This window comes from Trachurus japonicus, chromosome 10 (genome assembly GCF_045865225.1).
Source record: "Trachurus japonicus isolate A0001 chromosome 10, Traja_1.0".
In the NCBI taxonomy this organism is placed as follows: Eukaryota; Metazoa; Chordata; class Actinopteri; order Carangiformes; family Carangidae; genus Trachurus; species Trachurus japonicus.
Window position 1 is genome coordinate 16,199,726 of NC_140916.1, and position 21,802 is coordinate 16,221,527.

The following is a 21,802-nucleotide window of genomic DNA, read 5'->3' on the forward strand; positions in this document are numbered from 1 at the left end:
GGAGGTTGAAATCAAACCCTGTTATTAGGCGTAATATATTACATGTATTATTACAGAAATAGAAAAGACTCGAAGTTCGGCAGCGTCACCATCTGCTACAACATGATACTGTGAAAATGATCAAGTGCTACAAAAACCAAAGTGTCACCGAAGGCCGACGGCTTTGTCTAGAAAGTTTGCAAAATGTTTTGGCTGTCCAGGTGAGAAGGGCTGAAGAACGGAGAGGTCCATGGTCCGCAGAGTTTCTGTCAGAGTCCTGAAAACATTATCAGAGGGAAAATAATGTGTTAGTATTGTTGCGCACACATAAACTCACATCGCGTACGACCTGTAGCAGCTCGGTGAGGAACTTACTCGCATGTGCAGTACAGCAGGTGTGCGTCTGCGTGCAGCTGTCTGGCCAGCTCCAGTTGGTGGTTGTTCATCAGCTTGTCGTTGATGACGACCAGCAGAGGTTTTCCTGCGCCGAGCGTCTCCAAACAGCTTCCTGCCCCTGAGGAGGAAAACAAGACCACGATCTTTGTTCTGCTCTAGAGCTGAGGTCATTCTCAGCCTCTGGAGCTGCTGATATTAATTTACTGAAATACAAAACACAGATTTGAAACAAGCCTAAAACGGAACTCATTATCTACTTTTTAATGTTGTTTCCGTTAATAAAATGTAATAAAGGTATTTTGGTAAATCTGGTTTTATGGTTCAATTTTTTCCCCTATCTTTCTAATTATACTATTAACATGTTTTAAATGTGAATATTTTCTTCTGTGCTATACAGTACTGTATATGATGTTATTTAAAGCAGAAGTAAGCGATATTTTTGTGTTAATATAAGTCTTAAATAGTTATATCTTCCGACAGCAATCACTTACATAGAGTGTTTGGTCTGAAACACGGGTCTGTCAGTCACTCTGCTCTGCTCTGAGCCGAGGAGAAAACTTTTATCGTATCCTACAGTTTTTATCCAATGAGGAGAGAGAACGGCATGCAGGGCTGTGTGTGCAGCCAATGCCGTGAATGTGGTGATGTAGCGACGAGGACTGTTATGGTGCGTTCAAGGAAACCCGTAACTCGTGTTTTTCCGACCTGTGAAGTCGTACCAGTTCGATCTGGTACGACTTCACCGGTCGGAAGTTACGAGTGGCCGTTATAGTGACTTTCACCGGTAAAACAGGTCGGAAAAACACGAGTGGGTTGTCCGGAACGCTACAAAGTCGTAAGTCGTGACTTGAAACTGTAATTTACGGTTTCAAAAGCCTGCCTGGAACGCAGCATTAGCCAAAACGACCGGACCACTTACTTCTGCTTTAAAGGTCCAGTGTGTTATAATTGTGAAGGTTTATTGGCAAAATCTGAATATACTACCCATGAATATATTTGTGTTAGTGTTTAAATGCTATAAAATAAAATGTGTTTGGTTTTTCGTAACCTTTTAATTCTTCTTTATATAGCAAGGGTCTTGCTCTAGAGAGAGTCGCCATTTTGCACCGCCATGTTTTTACGGCAGCCCAAACGGTAGATCCAACCAGCCAGAGAGCGCGTTTCTCGAGTAGGCGGAAGGAAAGGAGGAGGAGGAAACAGCAGACGTACGGTAAAATGGTTTAGATCTTCACCTCATCGCTCCATGCTCCTGAAATTCTCCCAGTCGTGGTAAACAAGTTTTTCTGTCCTCTGCTCTGAGGCCACCGTCACTTTGCCGGAGGGGTGAGTGCGAGCGAGCGAGCGAGCGCTGCAAACTAGAATCTGAACGCTAGATGACACGGTTTTCCCCCCATTTTACACACTGGACCTTTAAACAGGCGAGACGTCAATATATTGACATTTTCACATTCTTACATCATCAGTTTTCTTCATTTCCATGCATAAATCCGTTAACCGTGTTACCGATAACCATCTGAGGCCATGTTTGTCAGTCTTGGGTATTAAGTGAATTCGCTGATTATGTTGCATTTGTAATTTGTTACATTTGTTACACAGGTGCATTTATCCAACAGAAACCATGTGATTGTTTTTTCCTCATCACTCTCGTCATGTGATTTATGTTTTTTTGTCATTTGAATTTCATGGATCATTTTGTAATGTTAGCGTATCGGATCCTCTTCTTACGGGTTAGGAGGACTCATGCAAGAACAACCCTGTACATGTTTTTGTTACACAGGAGTATGTGTATGTCATTAACAGCTTGCTTATCGTCTTGTTTTGTCACCGCTGCTACTCGTATATCCTGTGTGGCGCCCGTGTGTTGTCGCCGTCTGCTGCTGATTCTCAGCTGTACTTTTATCACTTCTAATGTTTAATGTTTGCACACTGCACACATACCTGTATTTACTTTCCCTCTGAATTCTACATAGTCATGTTCACCTTCAGGAGAAGCAACGAATACAGAAAGCACTTGTTTTGGCACGACACAAATTATTAAAATGGACGTTTTTTTATTAGAAACTCTACTGCAGACAGTAGTTAAACTCATCGAACAGCCCCAGCTGAGTGTGACAGAGAGGAAATATGTTTGACTCATGTGTATTCTCCTTTTATGCCCTGAGTGTGTTGTGGTAAGAGGGAGTGTCCTGTTGGGAGGCGCTGTTTTTGTTGTTTTTACTCACCTGCATGGCTGATGACGAGGTCCGCCTGCTTGATGTCCTCGGCTATAGAGTCTTTGAATCGAAATGCCTCCAAGCTGATGTGAGCACAGCTGTCGGCAGCTGGAAGGACAGATCCTCTTCCAACCTGAAGAACCAAACGCTCATATCCACGAGCCTTTAAAGCCTTTAGGGGAAAGACACATAACAAAAAAGTGGTCACAAGCTGAAAGTTTCCTTTGATAGAGGAGCATTGTTTGGATAATAAAGCTATTTGTTGCCATTTGGTATTTTAAATTAAAGTGGCTTAAAGGGTCACACAGACTTAAATTCTTTTGATCTGTAATCGGCTCGTAAATCCTTGTTATACATATTTCTCCAAAGTCAGCTGAGGAACATTTGGTATGTTTGAGAAGTGCTGTGACTTTCTGCCGATTTAAAACACCTCCTGAGAATCAGACACTGCCATCTGTGCAGAATTTGTTCAAGTCGTTGTCTTTATTTTTAAATCTTCATGAGTCGCTCAGTTTTAATGTGGGACAGTCTCCAATGAAGAAAGTGGAATTGAAAACTGATATTCTAAAGAAAAATTGATCATTTTCACAGCAGACGTCACATTTTGACGTCACAAAACTGCATGTGGTGGAGCCATCACTGGTCTTATTAACAACACCTGTGTAGCAACTCAAACGCCATTCATTTGATTAGCTACACCTGTAGAGGGAGGAAAGAGCTTTATGTAGTGAGTAGTAAACTGTTTTTTTATTGATTAAGTATCAGAAAGTACTGAAAAAAAGTGTCCTGTTACAGTTTCTCAGGGTCAAGGAAATATCCAAACAACTGTCCTAAGCCCCAAGTTGTTCAAAAATAGTATTTTTTTTTTCCTTCTTTATTTAAGTGTTCAAAGTGTACAAAAAGTGTCAAACACTGACACATAACACAACACGAGAGCTGTTTCATATTCAGAAAGACAATGGATAAAATAAATAAATACAGCAAGGATCTCATTCAAATAAGTAGAAAATGAAGAAAATTAAACAAACAGAAACAAAACAAAAATAAATTCTTGAGTTAAGAAAAAGAAAACGTCATCATCACCAACTGTGAAGCATTTTGGTCGGAGTGTGACTTGAAATGACTTGACTTTGGCCACATTGTGCAGAAAAAGTTCAGCATTTCCCCTTTTATCTGAATGTGCTGATATAAAAATATAAAGTAGAAGAAATACCGGGGTAAAGTGTAAGTAGCCTACCTCATATTTGTACAGAAGTTGACTAAATGCACTTCTATTACTTTATAACAGATATTATGAATCGTATAACTCAACAACATAATCGTATGGGTGTATTATATAAAGAGAAATGAAGCAAAGGCCAAACAACAGTAACAGCAGTGACAGTGTTGAGCAGTGACAGTCACTCTGCTTCTCTCTCTCTCACCTGAGCGGCCTCCGACGACGTGACGCTCGTGATGAGCTCGTCGAAACTCGTGGTGCCCACGGTCACGAACACCGTCTTCATGTCCGCGCTGTGGAAACCGACTGTTTCAGGCCGGTTGGTTCAGTTCAACGACTTCACATCACAACAGTCTCCTCTCCATCACGTCCTGCTGCAGCCTGCAGCCACAGGACAGAGCTGACGGACACTTCCGCCTCACGTCGCAACGTCACGGTCCCGGAGTGACGACAGCTCAGTGCGCCACCTGCAGGACTGGAGGCGAAACGTCATCAATACACACTGACGTCATCTATCAACGACAACATTACAGACTCCTTCACAATAGTAATAGTAATAAAAAAGATTTAACATCAGATAGATAGATAGATAGATAGATAGATAGATAGATAGATAGATAGATAGATAGATAGATAGATAGATAGATAGATAGATAGATAGATAGATAGATAGATAGATAGATAGATAGATAGATAGATAGATAGATAGATAGATGAAAACTATTACTCCACTTCATCTAGTTACTTTCCAAAGCTCTTATTTGCTAAGCTTTTAGAATCTATTGATTGTGTCTGTGTCAGCTTTTCTTGACATATCCTTCTCTTCTTAGTACATCAATCATCTGTATTAGAAATGCTACACAAATAGTTTGATTAATAGACTGATTCATACAGAGGTCCGTCTTCATTGTGAGGAAATCGAGGACACGACATGACCCTGCTGTGAATGAGACAAACAGATGAACTTGAGCATCTGCTCCTCATTTAGAAGAAACAGTGAATAGGAGCTTTGTCTATTTCAAAGAATTGCCTTTGATTTATGCCCAAGCCTGCAAATTCAATCTGCACAGTATTTGATATGAAGACATCCTGTAGCTGGAACAGGCTGTGGAGCTCAACAGAGGAATAAATTAATATGTGACATTATTAGATTTTTCAATATTTTGCAGTATTTTACGGTTGCTCATGTTTAGATGGGTGGAGGTTTAAATAATACATATTTAGAGAAAGAGATAGTTTGGTGATTTAGTCTGGAGGTGAGAGCCCTTTAAAAGGTCCAAAGATAAACCTTTGGGATTGTGAGATGATAAATGGAAGAGGAAAGTGAGTAAGTAAGAAAAGTAAGTAGATGCTTAAGTCCGTTTATGAATAACCGTAGTTCAATCAGTGTGAAGGAACAGGTTGGATATTCTCTTCTCTTCTCTGCTAACATCTTTCAGTCTTGTGTGTTTGCCTCTGCACGACTGCAGACACCGGTTCACAAACATACAAGTCCTAAAACTGCTTTGTAATTTAACATATTACACATATACACCCACACAGCAGCTGCTGCTGCGAAGCTCGGTGCAGGATGCAAAGGCTCAGCGAGCAGCCAGCAGCTCCACCTGACAACTGCAGAGCGAGAGGAGGAAGAAGAGCCAGATTTGTGCTCCGTGGGATGTGAAAACTACAGCGGCACCATGTGTGACAAAAATGCAAGAAAAAAAAAACAAACTTGCAAAGTGCAATCAGCCAGGTCGTTGCATAAAACACACACACACACGCAGCTACGAGGAAGTGAAAAGTGTGTTGGTATTTTTAGATGATGAAGCTTGAGAAAATGGTTTATGGCTTTGGTTTCTATAACCAAGATATGAAACATTATATGCGTCTATGTGGGCTCGTCCTTCTATAGAAAACCACGAGGGGGATTCACTGTGTGGCCGCAAACAACAAATAAATAAAAAATTAGCCACAACAGTTCAGAATTCACATTTTTTCCCATCTCTGTAGATTGATAGTTATTGATCACAGTACTATTTTCTGCTGCCCATCCTCCTGTGGATTCATCACTTCATACCATGATAATTCACTTCCACACAACCAAACCAACCGAAGGTTTTTCAGTGAACATGTCGGGGTGTGTGTGTGTGTGTTGCGTTCTTCAGAGGAAACAGGTGCGCTGCCTCTAAAAATGTCACTAGCCTCGTGCTGATAATTTGGGGAGTTTTCCAACCCCCCCCCCCATGTCATTAATATGCAAGTGTAATTCACCTAAAAGATCAAACATATGGCGAGGCGACTGTTTTGCTCGGTGCTTTTTTTTTTCCTGGCACAGACACAGGAAAGTTTTGTTTCGAGAAAGCTGAATCAAAATGTGACCTCAACCTTTAATTACATAGGTTTGATCACGGCCATAAATATAGATACAGCTGCAGCCGACGGTTACTTTCATTACCTCTTCATCTGATAATTATTTCCTCATTTAATGATGTGTGATAATGTCTAAAAGCAATAAGTACATGTCAGTCAAAACACAAACTCATTGAGTTCACAGTGAAAGTCCATAAGTTTGAGGAGCTTTTTTACTTTATCAATTGTCAAAATAGCTCTTTTACACTTCTACATTTAATTTAAATGACTGTGTTTTAAAGCTCCTGCATCAGACACCACCAATAATTCAGAACAATGGAGGCTTGACCAGTGGGAAAACTGAGGCAAAAATTGAATTTGGCTGATTCGTACTGGTTCCTGAAGCTAAAATGAGATGTAATTGTCAAAGATAAAACTGTAACTTGGTCCCATGACAAAAGCAGAAAGGCCAGCATGTTTATTACCAAATGATCACAGCGGTTTGTTTTTGAGAAAAAACAAAAAAAGGAAACATGAGACCAGGATGCAACAGAAATTATTTAAGGCTCTGTTAAATTCTCAGCTTTGAAAAAAAAAAAAACCCCAAAAACAAAACAAATATACCACGAATCATGAAAAGTCACAAAAAGCAAAAACTAGTATAAAATTAAAAGTTTAAAACTGGCTACCCATGTCATTAGTTTTTAATAAATAGGTCACTATAAGAAAGAAAAATACAAAGTTAAATCTGATTAACTGTGCCAGAACTTTTATCAAACCACATTGCGGCAGAAGTTATTTAATGACATGAAATCAGCGTCTCCTGCGTTTAAAGCAACACACATCATGTAAGTTAATCACAAATATGCAATGTGAGCTTCCTTTGGTCGTTCCACAATCGTTCTCCTGCAAGAGACTCCTCGAGAAAACTGCAGATGGAAGACCGGCGGCGTGCACGCGACTCATGCCTTGTAGAGAGACCGACAGAATTCAAGCTAAAAACAGTAAAATGGCTCATCCTCATCACTTCAAGTTGATTTAGGAGAACATTTTAAATTTTCAGCATGCACCTTTTCAAATGAGTTTAGCTGCCTCAGGCTACTATGAGAATAAAAATGGTAAATTTTAGACCACACAGCAGCAGAGTGGACGAGTGGATGAAGTTTAATCCACAGTCATCAAGTTAAAAAATTCCTAATACGTAGTGTTGTTGCTGTTGTTTGTGTCTGGATTAATTTAGACAAGATTTTCAAAGTAAAACCACCAGCTTACCTGGGCAGCCAACTGTTTGAAATATGTATGCTTAAAAGTCAAAATGTTTCAATATTATGAAATACTTTGTAAATTTCAAACTTGAGACATAATACAAGTAATAATAAAGTATATAATAGTGATTAAAGCAGCTTTAAAAAGAAGCCGCAACCTCACAAACACTCCTGTTTATTATTTCTGGGATACTTCTGACTAAAAGGAGAAAAAAAATAAAAAATAAAAAGACAAGTTTTCACAGATGGCCAAGTCCGTCCTGTCTGACTCCATCCCGGGTCATCACAAAGGCCGTTAAGGTTGCAGCAGAAACGTCTTTCATCAGTTGTGATATCAAAAATAGGACTGACGTCTTTCCTGTCAGATGCTCTGTGATCGACAGAAACTACCGCAAACGGAAACTTTACCCGCTGTGGTGAGTTTTTTTTTGTCAGTGGGGTCAAAGTCAGCTTGTTTTGCGGTTCATCAAAAATGCTTGTGGTGATCCAGACGTTTTGTACATCTGTTTAAAAAAAAAAAAAAAGACAGAAAAATATACAAACATGATTAATACAACAGGTTGAAATGGCGTTAAAACTGGCACATATGTGTTGGCAGAAGTCACCAGACAGCATCTCTCACTGAATCTAAAGTGAACTTCCTGTTTTGGAACATAATTTCTTTTTCAGGATGTTACATTTTCCTCTTTCTACGGCTCGGCTCGCAGCACTGCCTGCTTCATTAGTCTCTGCTCTTTGGGGTCTTTTTCCTCTCCCCGGGCCCTGAGCTGTTCAGACAGTTGTGTTCTTCATGCCGCATACTTGCTGCGATCTTATGATAACAAACTAAAACCAACGGTTTGCACCGAGCAGCACCACCCACTCGTCTTTCGCACTCGCAGCCGAATAACTCCTCTCCCTCACGCTGCACTGAAACACCACACAGTCATCCATGTGTCACATTTCTCCTCAGCTTGTGAAGCGTTTTTACACAAGCACTGCAGCGACGTTTTATCATATCACGTTTTTTAAAAAGAAAAGAAAGTATGTGGTCCACTGTGTTGTACTTAAGTATGGAAAGAAGAAGGGACCATCTGAGCTCGTACCTCTTCCTCACTGCACCACGCAGGCTGTGCAGCACTGCTCCTGCTTCTCGGGCAGCGTGGAGTAATTCATCTGACGCACGATCTCCGCAAACAGCTCGTCCACCATCGTCTTGCTCTTGGCGGACGTTTCGATGAACGGGCAGCCCCACTCTTGAGCCAGAGCTCGTCCGTCCGACCCGGCGACCTCACGCTCGGACTCCAGGTCGACTTTGTTCCCGACCAGGATCAATGGCACCTTCTCAAAGCGTTTCACTCTCACTATTTGGTCTCTCATCGGTCTGATGTCCTGAGAAACGAAGAGAGAGAGAGAGAGGAGCATGAGTGTAGTTGCTGCTGAAAAGCACCGAGCTTCTGTCCTAGTTTCATATAACTTAAAAACCGAAAAACTAAGTTACTATAAACGAAACAGGTGACTTATTATACCCAGAATACAACGCGAACAGAAAATGCAGATTAACTCTATAATGTAGCAGTTATTAAGATCATTTTCTTTACAACATTTGTAAATACACTGACTGCACCATATATTCAGTTGTTGTTTAAATATCCACAATCACAACAAACTAACTGTGTAACTATATCAAGAAGTGCTAATTTACAATGCAACAAGTGAGGGTTGCAATGATAAATCAGTTCCAGCGTCAGTGGAAGTGGAAAGAAATAACTTCTATTACTGGTCGGTCACAAACAACAAAACATTTGCTCGTTCTGCTCTGGGCAACTGACTGGACGAGTCTTTTCAACTACTCTGTGACATGTTACAGATTACATGACAGATCATTGATTAAGAAGACGACCGCTGGTCCGTGGCCTAATAAAGAGCAGCCAATTGATTCAACGTGTTACTTCTGACTAAATGTATTAGTTTGTTCATGAGCAGTGAGGTTAAATGTGGGCTCTGATTAGCAGCTCTTACTCCACATAATGTGCAAGCAAACAGAAATAACTACATTAACTGCATAATATGGCTGTGAATCATTTCCATGTACGTGTATGTGTTTTTTTTTTTATAAGGAGGAGACTTGCACAGCCATAGCCTCAGGTGTGTCTACCTGAAATGCCTGCTGGTCTGCTTGGTCTACATGAGATGCAAGCAATCATAAATAACCACCAGGCCTCCACACTGCCCCTAAATGGGAGCATTTTGAACCTAAAATTTGCGTCAGTGCAAGTAACTTTTTCATCTACTTGTGCATGTGCAACCAGTAATAATTTGTAGGGTTTTTTTGTTTTGTTTTTCTGGGTGAAACGTGGAAGTGGCGACTCAAAGGATCTGGTATCTGTCATTACAGGTGTCAGACCAATGTGTGTGAGAATCATATATGAAAAGGAGATGTGAATATTTGCTTTGCAAGTCGATTTACAGTGTGTGGCCCTAAATGTTCTGCATGTGCTCATAATATTTCAGATTTAGGGGGCCACTGCGCTCCTGTTGAGTCTGGAGCCTCGACCACATGAACTGCTCATGGCTATGGATCATTTCCCTGTGTGTGTGTATGTGTGAGTGAGAGGTGTCCATCCATCTACCTGAAACGACTGCTGGTTGACCAGGCTGTAGACCAGGATGAAGCCCTGCCCGTTCTTGATGTACAGGTCCCGCATGGAGGCGAACTGCTCGGTGCCCGCCGTGTCCAGGATCTCCAGCACGGACGGCGACGAGTCCACCTCGATCTCCTTGCGGTAGAAGTCCTCGATGGTCGGGTCGTATTTCTCGATGAAGGTGCCGGTGACGAACTGCACGGTGAGCGCGGACTTGCCGACGCCGCCGCTGCCCAACACGACAACTTTGTACTCTTTCATCGGGGCGGTGGAGGCGGCGGGCTAACCAACCGACCGACCGGGTAACCGGGCAACCGACCGACCGGGTAACCGGGCAACCGGGCGGGCGAGCGGCTAACTAAGACTTAGCTCCGCTGCTGGACTCGCTCCGCGCTCGAACATGGATCAGGCCTGTGATGAGAGCAGACGAGCGGACTGACAGATGCCACACGGTGTAAAACAAACCCTCCTCCTCCTCCTCGGTCGCTAAAACCCACGTCTGTCGCTCATACTCGGACTCGCGGCGGTTTTCCTGCGGGAAGCGGCTGGTAACGGCCGTTAGCTCCGGTGTTAGCTCCGCTGGAGGAGCCGCTGCTGCTGCCGCTGCTGCTGCTGCTAGCGCCGCCACATCCACCTCCACTACCGGGGACCCGCTGCCGAGCTACAGGCAGCAACATACACATTACACTTCCCCGACACACTGCATGCAAATCCCGACTCACACACACACACACACACACACCGAGCCGCCGCCGCCGCCGCCGCCGCCGCCGTCTGTCCGTCCGTCCGGGCCTCGTCCTGGTCCTGGTTCCCCGGCCCGACGGCTCGCTGCACCGGGCGGAGCTACCGACAGACCAAACTCAGCTTCTGTATCTCGGTCGGAGGGTCCATTGGCTGGAGTTTGTTTGTTGTCGCAGCTCCGGTGCGTGTTCGAGTCCGTGAAAGAGAAAGAAAAGCTGCTTTTTTTTTTTTTTCTCCAGCGGCGAGTTTCCTGAAGCTAACGGTCGGACTTCCGCTAACGAGAGCGAGACTTCCGGTGTGGCTGCTTTTCAGAATAAAAGCCTCTTCCTCCTCAACTCAACTCAAAGTTTATTTCTATAGACCTTTTCAGAGAGTATAAACAAAGACAGGTGTGGCTCATTAGAAAACGCTCTGCTACACTAAATAGAATGGAGCCTTAATTTGTATCCTCCACCTGTATTTGTTTATACTCTCTGAAAAGGTCTATAGCACATTTAAAAACAACCTTAGTTGCCCAAAGTGCTGCACAACGTACAAGTGCTAGCAATATAAATAAACCAACAAAATCATCAAACATAGATTAACAGTAAAATAGGGCAGTAAAAACAGTTACTAAGATAAGATAAAACTATAATTATACTAAGAGATAAACATAAAAAGTCAGGGTGTCAGGGTGTCAAGGTGAGTTGAAGGCCAGAGAAAAGAGGTGAGTCTTTAAAAGTGATTTAAAAAGCTTTAAAAAGAGTTTCAGCTGTTCTGATGTGGAGGGGTAAGGTGTTCCACAATTTTGGGGCCACAACTGCAAATGCTCTGTCGCCCTTGCTCTTTAGTTTAGATCTGGGGCAAACCAGCCGTAACTGGTTGCTTGACCTCAAGGCTCTAGTTGGAGCATGATACTTAATGATGATACTGTCTTGAGGCCTACTACTGGGATGGCTTGCTTCAAATGCAGAGGTAGTTGTTTACAAATTACACATTTGGTTGAAAAGTATAGACAAACCTTGTAAGAAACAGACATAAAAAGCTTTACTGATCATTACATCACTCAAACATTTTTTTTAAATTTCATTAACAATTTCATGAACTAGCCAGGTATGATGATTAAAGAAAACTTCTATTACTGGTTGACATTTGCTCATTCTGCTCTGGACAACTGAGTGGGTGAGTCTTTTCGACTACTTTGTGACATGTTATAGATTACATGACAGGTCAGTTATTAAGAAGATAATTGTCGGTTCTGGGCCTAATAAAGAGCAGCCACTATTTAGCCACTTGATTCAATGTGTTATTTTGACTAACTGTATTTTTTTGTTCATGAGTAGTGAGGTTAAATGTGGGCGGTGCTGGGCTCTGATTAGCAGCTTGAAGTGCAGGCAAACACAAATAACATACTAATTAACTGCATAATATGGCTATGAATCATTTCCCTGTGTGTGTGATTTAAGTTGGATGTAATTGTTTACAAATTACACATTTGGTTGAAAAGAAAAGTCAAACCTTGTAGGAAACAGGCATAAAAAGCTTTACTGATCATCATTACGTCACTTAAACTTTTTTATTTCATGAACAATTATGAACTTAGGATGCATATCTGTAGCCACTGTGATTAAAGATCATCATCAGTATCATCACAGTTAAGTGTGTGCAACAAACTTGAAACTTCAAAGCTGTTTTTGTATCTTCTGGGTTTCTAATACTTGAATGCTAATACTGCTAATGCAATCATTTTGATACAAAGAACAATTTGGTTTATTTGGTCTGATATACAAAGGCCACAATCTAAGCTAACTGGAGGATGTAGATGTTGGCCTGCATACAGTATTTGACAGATGATAATCAAAACACACAAACAAAAGGTAGAAGGTAGATCTCTTATTAAGGGTGACACAAAAAGATAATTAACAACAAAACCCACAACAGGAGGATCACAATTATGTGTTTTATTAAAGGTAAAACAGAAATCGCAGAACTCATCATAGGCACAGTAACTTACTCTTAATAGCGATACACTGCAAAATAAATTGGCATGTAGCACAGCAGCACATACAAGCACCACAAGCAGAAAACAGAGTGAAGCGATAGGTGACTAAGAAACAGCTGTCACTTTCAAGTCTGTCCTAGAGTGTCAGAGAGAGTTTTTTTCATATGGCTTTGTCCTGAACAGTCTTTGGCCCTCATCACCTTCCGTAGGCTGTCACTGAGTCTGCGACTGTACCCAACGTAATAACGACTCACCAACAGAGGATTTTTAAATAAAGGGATACGTTTTTTCACACACACTTAACACCTGTGCTGTTTTAAGTCAATTCACATGTAGAATGAATAAGGTAAACTACATTTAGTATGATAAAGGCACAATTACAACTTAACTTTTTAAAATAATGGTAACAATACATCCATTTTAAAATAAAACTGAAAATCTTATTCCCTCGTTGGTAACTGAAAACCTACAGTATGTTCATACAACTTCACAGGTACCTTTTCCCATACGGTACATTGAGCGTGCAGTGATTATGGGAGCTGGTGAGTCACAGTAGAGAAGCTTTGGTGAGTTTGGGTACATGTCATACAGAGATCCGTCTCTGCAAACAGACACTTTAAAGTCAATATTCAACAGTCGGAGGGCTGTGAACCAATTCACCAGGATGACTCAGTCAGTCCACCACTAGGACAAATGCCATGGCAACAAAATTGCAGGCTCTGAGAGCAATCGAAGAGCATCAAATGTCCAAATCTGCAGGAACACAGTTGCGTAAGGATGTTGCTGCTGCTGCTGCTGCAAGAATAACATTGGAAAACCAGGTTGTTTGCAATTTTGACTAAAATCCTGAGGAGAATTCAGATTTATTGTTGTTTTGGATAATGACAACAAGGGAGCAAAGAAGAATCCATTTCACAAAATAACAGAAATCAAAGTGAATTTAAAACTTTGAGAACTTATCTTACATGTATGTCCCTCTAAAGTCTGATTTTATTTTTTTAATCTGCTCCTCTTTTTTTGACTGTTTTGCAGCCTTCAGGTGGAGCGACCCTGTGCTTTATTTTGGTGTATCAATGGAGGTACAGGAATACACCTGCCTTTCTGTAATCATGAGCATATAATAACAAGGATAGTACTGGTTTATTATATATATATTCCAGACTGACAATTTCCTCAAATCCACCTCAGTTACTGGATAACAGGGTCAGATATCACTTAACCAAAAATGTCGCTGTAAATAAACTGAGAAAAGCTTTTTTAAAGCAAACTATTGGGGGTTTACAGCGAGGCAATGTCATGCTTGGGGAGGAACAGGGCTTCAGCAAAACAAACAAACAAAAGAACAGATCCCTCAAAGCGATCTTTTTATACTGTAATAAAATGATAGACATATCATTAACAATACATTGATTTGATTTTTAATCAACTCTTATCTATATTTATTCAAAATAAATTTTGAGTATCTTGACATAGTTATGTACATAAGTGCAAACAAGGTGAACGTCACACATTCATATACACCTCAGTAAGGATCGACATCACCCAGCACAGCTGGGCAGGAAGAGACTTCTGGACCACGTTCTTGACCAAAACTGAAGAAGAGAACTTCCTAATGAAACCTCAAACCTCCGCACAGAGACAACTGAGTGACGGCTTCAGTCTGCAGGCAGGAGGAACACGCCTCCTCATCATCACCATGAGGATCGCTGATTTGTTTGACTTGGAATAAAAAAAAGATGAAGATCTTTCAATTAGTCCAAAAGCCTCTTTACCTCCCTGACAAGTAGGTGTTTGCTTTAAAAGCCAAAGTCCATTCTTATTTCTCAAAAACACCATGTACAAGAACAAAAGAACAATTAAGGTCAAATAAACAAAACAAAATAAACACCTGATCTCCCCTAAGGACCTTTGGATATTACAAGGATTTATGTTTTCCATACAAAATATTTAATCATGTTGCAATAACAAGACAAACTAATTAGACATTCCCTTCTTGAATAAGTTAGTGTTGTACGTTATTTCAATTAATGTGAAAAAAATTCACAATTAGGATAATAGAAAGGTAGCCATGTTGTCATTTTGTTGCCATAGCAACAGCAACTATTACCAATGACTCCATCATTGTATACAAATGATTTTTCATATATCTTTTTTTCTTCCTGGTCTACACAAACTATTAACTATATATATAAATGAGTTATTTTATTTTCATGCTGCGTTTTCTTAAAGTCAGATTTAAAAAAAAGCTTAACTTAATTACTTAATACATGTCATTTTCATACACAGTTATCACATCTTTATACAGTGATCGTGAGATAAGGCCCTTTGTTTGCGCCCCGGGAAAAGTACACTCAGGACTTAATCAAATGTCCACATGCTAAAGGATCTGGTCACTAGACGCAATGATCAGAGCATTTTGCACATAAGGAAATAAGGTTTAAAAGAATGAGAAAGGGAAAAAGAGGTGAAACGTAGTTTTTCCCAGGCCACACTGTAGATGCCATAACTAACACACTCTGGTGCATCAATACATACGTCTAAATGTACATTAAAATTCATTGGCCTCAAGAGGCACCATTTAAGTATCAAGTATACCGTTTGTTTTTGTTTTTTTTTCAGCTGGACAGCAGTTAGTAAAGGCATGATGATGTGATGAGGGAAGGAGATGAAGGCTAGAGGGGTTTTCTTGGCTGGACAAACCTAGTCTTTCAAAACTGTAAAATCAAATTGTCTGGATAATATAATCATCAATTTAATAAACAGGGGAGGAACATGGCCGTTCAAATTCTTTCGAGTCTTAAGGAAACGTAGCTGCTAAACACACTCAAAAACAGAGGTAAAGGACGTGTTCAAGTGTATCTCTGTAACAAAGAGTACATTGCTGTACGACACTAAGCATATAACAGGCTACATACTGTTTGATACACATGTGGATAAAAAGTAAATGATAGTGGAAATAAATACTTCAGCCTTTTTAATTTTTTTTTTTTTGAAAACACATAATTCAATTTCTTTTCAGGGTTAGATGAGAAGATTGAAATCACTCTCATGTCTATGTATTATGACGCTCAAACTATGGAGACTAGAGTCAAGGGGAAAATATCAAATCTGAGTTTATATGTTGGCCAGTAATCAGATAAACTGAATTACAGAAATGCCGAAGTGGATTTCAGGTCATTGAAAGACAATGTCAAAATGACACCGTTTGTCCACCAGAGGGAGCTGATGAGTTGATTGTTTTTTGTTTTTTTCCTGTAGATGTCTCACATGGTATGAATGCTTCTTCCAGTTCTTGTGTTTAGGTTTTAAGAAATGACCAACAGCCTAATTAGCCCATTATCCAACTAAACTGGACTTAAACCCAGCATGTGTCTAGCTTTAGTGCTGGTTGCTTGGCAACCTCACTGTGACAACAAGATTCCAGAATGTCACTGTACCTGGCTGTTGTGTTGGTTGCTTGGTAACCTCACTGTGACAGCAGGATTCCAGAATGTCACTGTACCTGGCTGTGTCTCTGTATTCACAACCCCACCTAAAACTGCACATTGTTTTGTTTTGTTTTTTACATTGATTTATCTACTCATTTAAAAATAACAAGATGTGACATGTTAATTATGTAATTCATTTCAATTCCTTGCTAGCTTCATCCTTTTGAGATCTTATGTGAAGCTGATTGGCTTTACATGAGACATGAGAGCAGTATTCATCTTCTAATGTGACTTAGAAAGACAGTGAATAATCGTAGTGTTTTTTTAAGGGACACATTTATACCAATTCAGCTGAAGTCATGTTTCCAACTTGCCCTTCCCTTAAACACAGTAGAGGGGCTAACGGGTGGGAAGTCAGTGAGGGATTACATCCTTGTTGCAGCACTAACTCCTACTTTATGGCCAGTTTACACTTTTGTCTCTGAGACGAGAGTGGGAGTTAGCAGGTACACGTACTGTAACACAGGGGAGAGCTGGCCAATCTACAAAAAAGAGGACCATACTGATTTTCTCAATTTTGCCCAATGATTATATCATTGTTTATAGGTGCATTTTGGGCACTTTGGGTACTTTCAAAGGTTGGGGTACAAAAACTGACTAGCAAGAAATGGTACTGTAATGTACCTGTAGGGTGTACATTTGTACTTCAAAAAGTACAATTCAGCTATACCTTTTCTGAGAATGAAAGATATCTCTAAAAGTAGTCACACCACCCACTGACATTAAATATAAATCTATATAACAATACACATACTTTAATATGTCTTAACACAGTATCAGCGTGGTACCTGTGTGACCTCGGAATTAGTCTATATATAGTGAATCATTACATTTCAACATGCCTGTCTTTTAGATGGGCATGTATTGAGTTTTTGCATTAGATACATTCACGACACAATGACATTATTTAAAATGAATAATGTTCAGTGGGAAATGTTGTTATATCTGCAGCATTTACAACTAACCAAATATGTGATTCATTGTCTCTGTCAACACACTTAACTATGCACACAACTCACTGATTTATTTACTTTACATGAACAATAAGACAGCACAGCTGTCTCAGAGAAGAAACTTGCACAGATGATTTACTGTTATAATAATGTTCCAAATAACACATCTATCTTTGAGCACTGGTCTGTTCTTACAGTGTATTGACAGCTGTGGTTTGAGGAGACTTGAAAGAGGCACATTTGAATTTGGATAAAGTTATTTCAGCCCAGTTTCCAAAGCTGTTACTTTCAATTTGACGCCTACAGAGCAATTCCTTACAGACATTTGAAAACCAGGATCCAACTGGTTTGTCATTTTTTTTTCTTTTTCTTTTTTTTTTTTTACCATCAGACATCAAACGGTTGATGTATTCCTCAATCTCCTGACTTTGCCACAACTCAGTTCTGGTTTTAACAACTTTCGCTGGAATATTTAGAGTCTGACGACTTTTGACGGAGAGGACACATCAGTAGAAAAGACAACACATTTTAGATTCAGACAGGACATTTTCAAGTTCTAAGCTTTCTCCCTGAAGAGCCATGAAACATAAAAAATCTTGTGCCACTCATTCAATCCAGGACTCTCCATGAACGGAGACACTTACACAAACAAACTGCCTTTTTTTTTTTAAAATACATATCTGCATTTAAGAGGGAGACAATTATTAGGAGGAGATATCCAGGTATTGCATCAAATGGGGAAGCTCCTTGCATATACCATCGCTTGGCACACACAGACTTTAGGCACAACATCAGGAAACAAATCCAGCTTCCATCTCTGACATCAGGTGTAAAAGTTTAAGAGGTGCCAATGATAAAAGTCTGTAATCTTAGCTCTGACCGTAACATATATCTTTTTCTCTTTACTTCAGCTAAGTTGGAAATCTGGGTTTGTGGCTGAGGCCAGGACTCAATGTTGTATTATGGCGTCAACATGACTCAGCTGGTAGATTGTCATTTCTGGACACAAAATCACAGTGAAAATGACAAACTTCCCTTTGCAGTCACAAGACAATAACAGGCAAGAATCGCTGATCTGACATCACGGGTCAAGATACTTCACTCAGATTCAACGGTTTGAATTATTAGAGCTGAGCCTTCGAATGTACAGAGCTCATCTGCTTTAAGGCAGTTTGTGTCTTAAATCCAGAAATTAAGTGCCACATTCAGAAAAATCTCTCAACTCTTGAAGCCCCTTCAGTTCAGAAGTGATTGTATTTGAATATTATGTCACTCTTTCAATTCGTATTTTGTTTGTTAAGGTGGTTGCATTAAAAGTAAATGATAAGAAAAGAAGGTAAAAGTTTTATCCAGTAAGTCCAAGACACTGACTATGAAACCTGTGGCCTAAAAACCGATTGAAACCATACTGAACATAAGAGGCAATATAAAGTTGTGATCACTGTTATTACTAGATATTCTTACTATAGGAACTATAGACTAATACACAGTATTTTTGTAACAACAGATATTGCCTATAATTGTAAATAACATTATCTATGTATGTTGTTGAGTGTTTTTGAAATATTTTGGGGGGAAACTAAGTCTCCTCTGCAGCCGAGCTGATAAAACAAAGGCACAAACAAATTAACAACAACTCACAGGCATTTCGTCAGCCAAGTTGAGACTGAGAACAAACTGAATGGTATACATGGTACAGGACGAATGTTATATTTGTAGCCATCCTCAAACGTAAACATAACATATGATATGAAACACTCTTCCATTTTGACAACACGTAATGGTTGTAGACCAGCGGCCGGTCCACAGGTGCCGCTTGAACGGTCTGAATTTCCAGAATTGATTTTTCAGAGTTTCTGACTTTGGAACAGTCAAATGTGTTGGGTCGCCGTATATAATGGCTCCAACCCATAAAGGGCTTTTAGTCTTAATATGTACGTATGTGTGCATTTGTGTATGTGCATGTATGTATGTGTGTGTGTTTGTATGCATATGTACTGTATGCTGCACTTTTAAGGTGTGGGCATGTATGGCTGTAAGAACGAGGGAGCTCGATTGCTCAGCCTGATCAAGTCAGTATGCATCAAGGTGGCTGCTTTAAAGCAACAGTAATACGTCCAGGCTTGTATTGCGTGAACCATCGCAGCTTTTCCTACTTTTCATAATGTTGTATAAGAAGTTTGACATTGCCACTCGGTCAGTGTGTGTGTGTGTGTGTGTGTGTGTGTGTGTGTGTGCACCGTGGGTGAGGCACATGTTTGCTGCATTCAGAGGGGACGACCACCCTGGTACTGCGCACGTTTCAGAGACTTTAACTGGGGTTTCGGGAAAGGCTTACTGAGTTTAGTGCCACTGGAGCCGCCACCAGCACTTTAGGGATGGGACAGAAATGGGTTTCCATGGGAACGCACTGAAGCTCCACCGGATCAGAAGTCAGAAGCTCCGAGGGATCTACTGGAGCAGAGAGGGGGCAGGGAGAGAGGAGGAGGAGCAATTAATTCACACAGACACAAACATCTCTAAATAACCTTCAGCAGATGAATCTATAAACTACAGTTAGTACGTTTTTATTTTTCAGATTTGAACAATATTCATTTTAAAATTATTAAGAGATCAAGTGGAATATGAGTACTGAGTAAGTGTTTTCATCATTGCTAAACTGAAGCAGCCAGCAATGAATATTTTGAGCTATTTTATACCAAAAAAAAAGTCAGATAATAAGAATTCAGACACATTATCTATTTATTTTCTGGATGAATGAATAAATAAAACAGAGACCTAAATTGGGCAGAAAATACATTTTCACTGAAACTAGATTAGTGGTGACAGTACACATTAAAATCAGATTTTGTTTCCTGTGATTGTCTGATCATTTGCATGAAGTGAGAGCTAAGTAGGCATTATAAAATAAAACCTGTGAGCAGAAATATTAACAAAAAACAAAACTGAGGCTTCATATTTGTTGTGATATATAATGAGGGTTGATATTTGAGTTATGTGGAAGTTTCCCTAATGAACAAAAATAGACGGCAGAAAATGTTGTCTCCAAGATGGAGCAAAAAGGTTTGTGTTCAAAAACCAAGACAACGACGAGAGACAAGTAGAAACTAATTAAACCACTGATATCAGTGATATCTAGTTTTATAAACAATATTTTACATATTCTATTTTTGAAATGTTTATGCAGTCTTTTCTGGTTCTTTCAGCATCACAATGGACTTGTGGATAATATTCACACAGCAAATTAAAGAATTTAATAAGGTCAATAATAAGGTCAAAGTGGCCTATCATTGTATACAACATTATGTAAGGAAACTGCTGCTCGATAGAAAAGAAAAACTCACAAGCTTTGTTCTTTATTGACTAATATCAAAAGTGTGGTTCAGGTAATAAATGACATAATTCAACCTGCGTTAATTAGATTTAGAGTGATGGTGATGCACAGTTTCTTTATGCTCCACAAATGAAAAAGACGAAACAAATGCTCCAATAAATACGGCACAGGACACAATATTAGAAAGTAACTCGGATGCTTAATTCGGTTCCACGTGTGAAGGGAGATTCACTGAAACGTTAAGGAAAGTTATATATTATTTTATAATACAGCAACAGCAGCATTGCCAGACCACACACTGTACGTCCAGAGATTATGTAAAGCAACAATGAAGACAGACAGCGAGCAATGACATGGTTCAAACTAAGACATTTAGATGAAAACAGTGACCTATTTTAAGATTGCACTCAAAATAAATTCTGTTTTCATTTGCTCACATCAGTGAAGAAGACAGATGACATGTGAACATAATACATGTGACACTACGAGCAGGTGTTTCTCTAACCTGATGGAAAGGACTCAGACCCTACAGAGCTGAAATAAAAGAGAACTGAAATGAAAGAGCAAACCTGATTCGCGGCGGCAGATTCAGCGAAAGGAACATTGGTGACTGGGGTCGAGGCCGACGAAACAGTGGAGGTGGTGGCACCGTGCATCATGGGAACTTTTATTCAGGCGAGTCAGACGAAAGACAGAGGACGAGGATGTGGGCGGGAAGGAGGAGGAGGAGGAGGAGGAGGAGGAGGAGGAGGAGGAGGAGGAGGAGGAGGAGGGGGGACAGGAATGATATGGTTACCATGGCAAAATGCGTAGGATCAAAAAGTCATGGCACAAGTCAAGTGATATCGGCAGGATGAATTTGAACAAGTATCAAGACACATGCAAACAAAATAAGAGATAAAGAAAATTACATATTTAATTAGCCAACCAGTTACAAAATGAAAAAAAAAAATTGTCCACTAACAAATGGTCGTCAAACAAGGCAATACACAGTCATACAATCTAATCAGACTGGAGTATCTGATAATTGTATTCAATGGACAGAGCATGTGTATGGAGGGAGCAAATGATCCATCAGAGACAAAAGGATTTTCAGTAACGTCACAGCTTTTATGTGACAGCAGTTTATCGCTTCTTTAAAAAACCTCAGTAATTACAATATTGATTGGAATCTGCCAATAAAATGTACATATAACATATTTTCATTGATTATTTGTGATTCAGTGCTTGGCTTTGAACATTTCCCGCTCACTTTTTGACTTCTGAATATCCTGTGAG

The 21,802-nt window shown here is 40.0% G+C and overlaps 3 protein-coding genes across 13 annotated transcripts in view; all 3 read right to left on the reverse strand.

The window, feature by feature from the left end:
• On the reverse strand, nucleotides 1-4,224 carry LOC146979623 (UDP-N-acetylglucosamine transferase subunit ALG13). The gene is made up of 4 exons (XM_085789584.1): nucleotides 4,013-4,224; nucleotides 2,598-2,760; nucleotides 355-493; nucleotides 1-256 (listed from the first exon to the last, which is right to left on the reverse strand). Exons 1-4 carry the CDS (start codon nucleotides 4,091-4,093, stop codon nucleotides 145-147), a joined length of 495 nt encoding a protein of 164 aa, XP_085645710.1. The 5' UTR covers nucleotides 4,094-4,224; the 3' UTR covers nucleotides 1-144.
• Nucleotides 4,225-6,824: 2,600 nt separating this feature from the next.
• Nucleotides 6,825-10,321, reverse strand: rap2c (RAP2C, member of RAS oncogene family). Its single transcript, XM_085789583.1, has 3 exons — nucleotides 10,016-10,321; nucleotides 8,489-8,774; nucleotides 6,825-7,906 (listed from the first exon to the last, which is right to left on the reverse strand). The coding sequence occupies exons 1-2, from the start codon at nucleotides 10,286-10,288 to the stop codon at nucleotides 8,496-8,498; spliced, it is 552 nt and encodes a 183-aa protein (XP_085645709.1). The 5' UTR covers nucleotides 10,289-10,321; the 3' UTR covers nucleotides 6,825-7,906; nucleotides 8,489-8,495.
• A 5,399-nt stretch (nucleotides 10,322-15,720) lies between these two features.
• Nucleotides 15,721-21,802, reverse strand: part of mbnl3 (muscleblind-like splicing regulator 3) — a 30,892-nt gene continuing 24,810 nt past the window's right edge. For 5 of the 11 annotated variants that reach the window (XM_085789594.1, XM_085789589.1, XM_085789595.1 and 2 more), the window contains 2 exons: nucleotides 21,094-21,188; nucleotides 16,977-19,644 (listed from right to left, as the gene is read on the reverse strand). In XM_085789594.1, the coding sequence (XP_085645720.1) occupies nucleotides 19,642-19,644; nucleotides 21,094-21,188 (98 nt within the window). In that variant the 3' untranslated portion in view covers nucleotides 16,977-19,641. Of the gene's footprint in view, nucleotides 19,645-21,093; nucleotides 21,189-21,802 lie in introns of all 11 variants that reach the window. The other 6 variants (XM_085789586.1, XM_085789587.1, XM_085789588.1 and 3 more) reach the window with 3 other exon arrangements.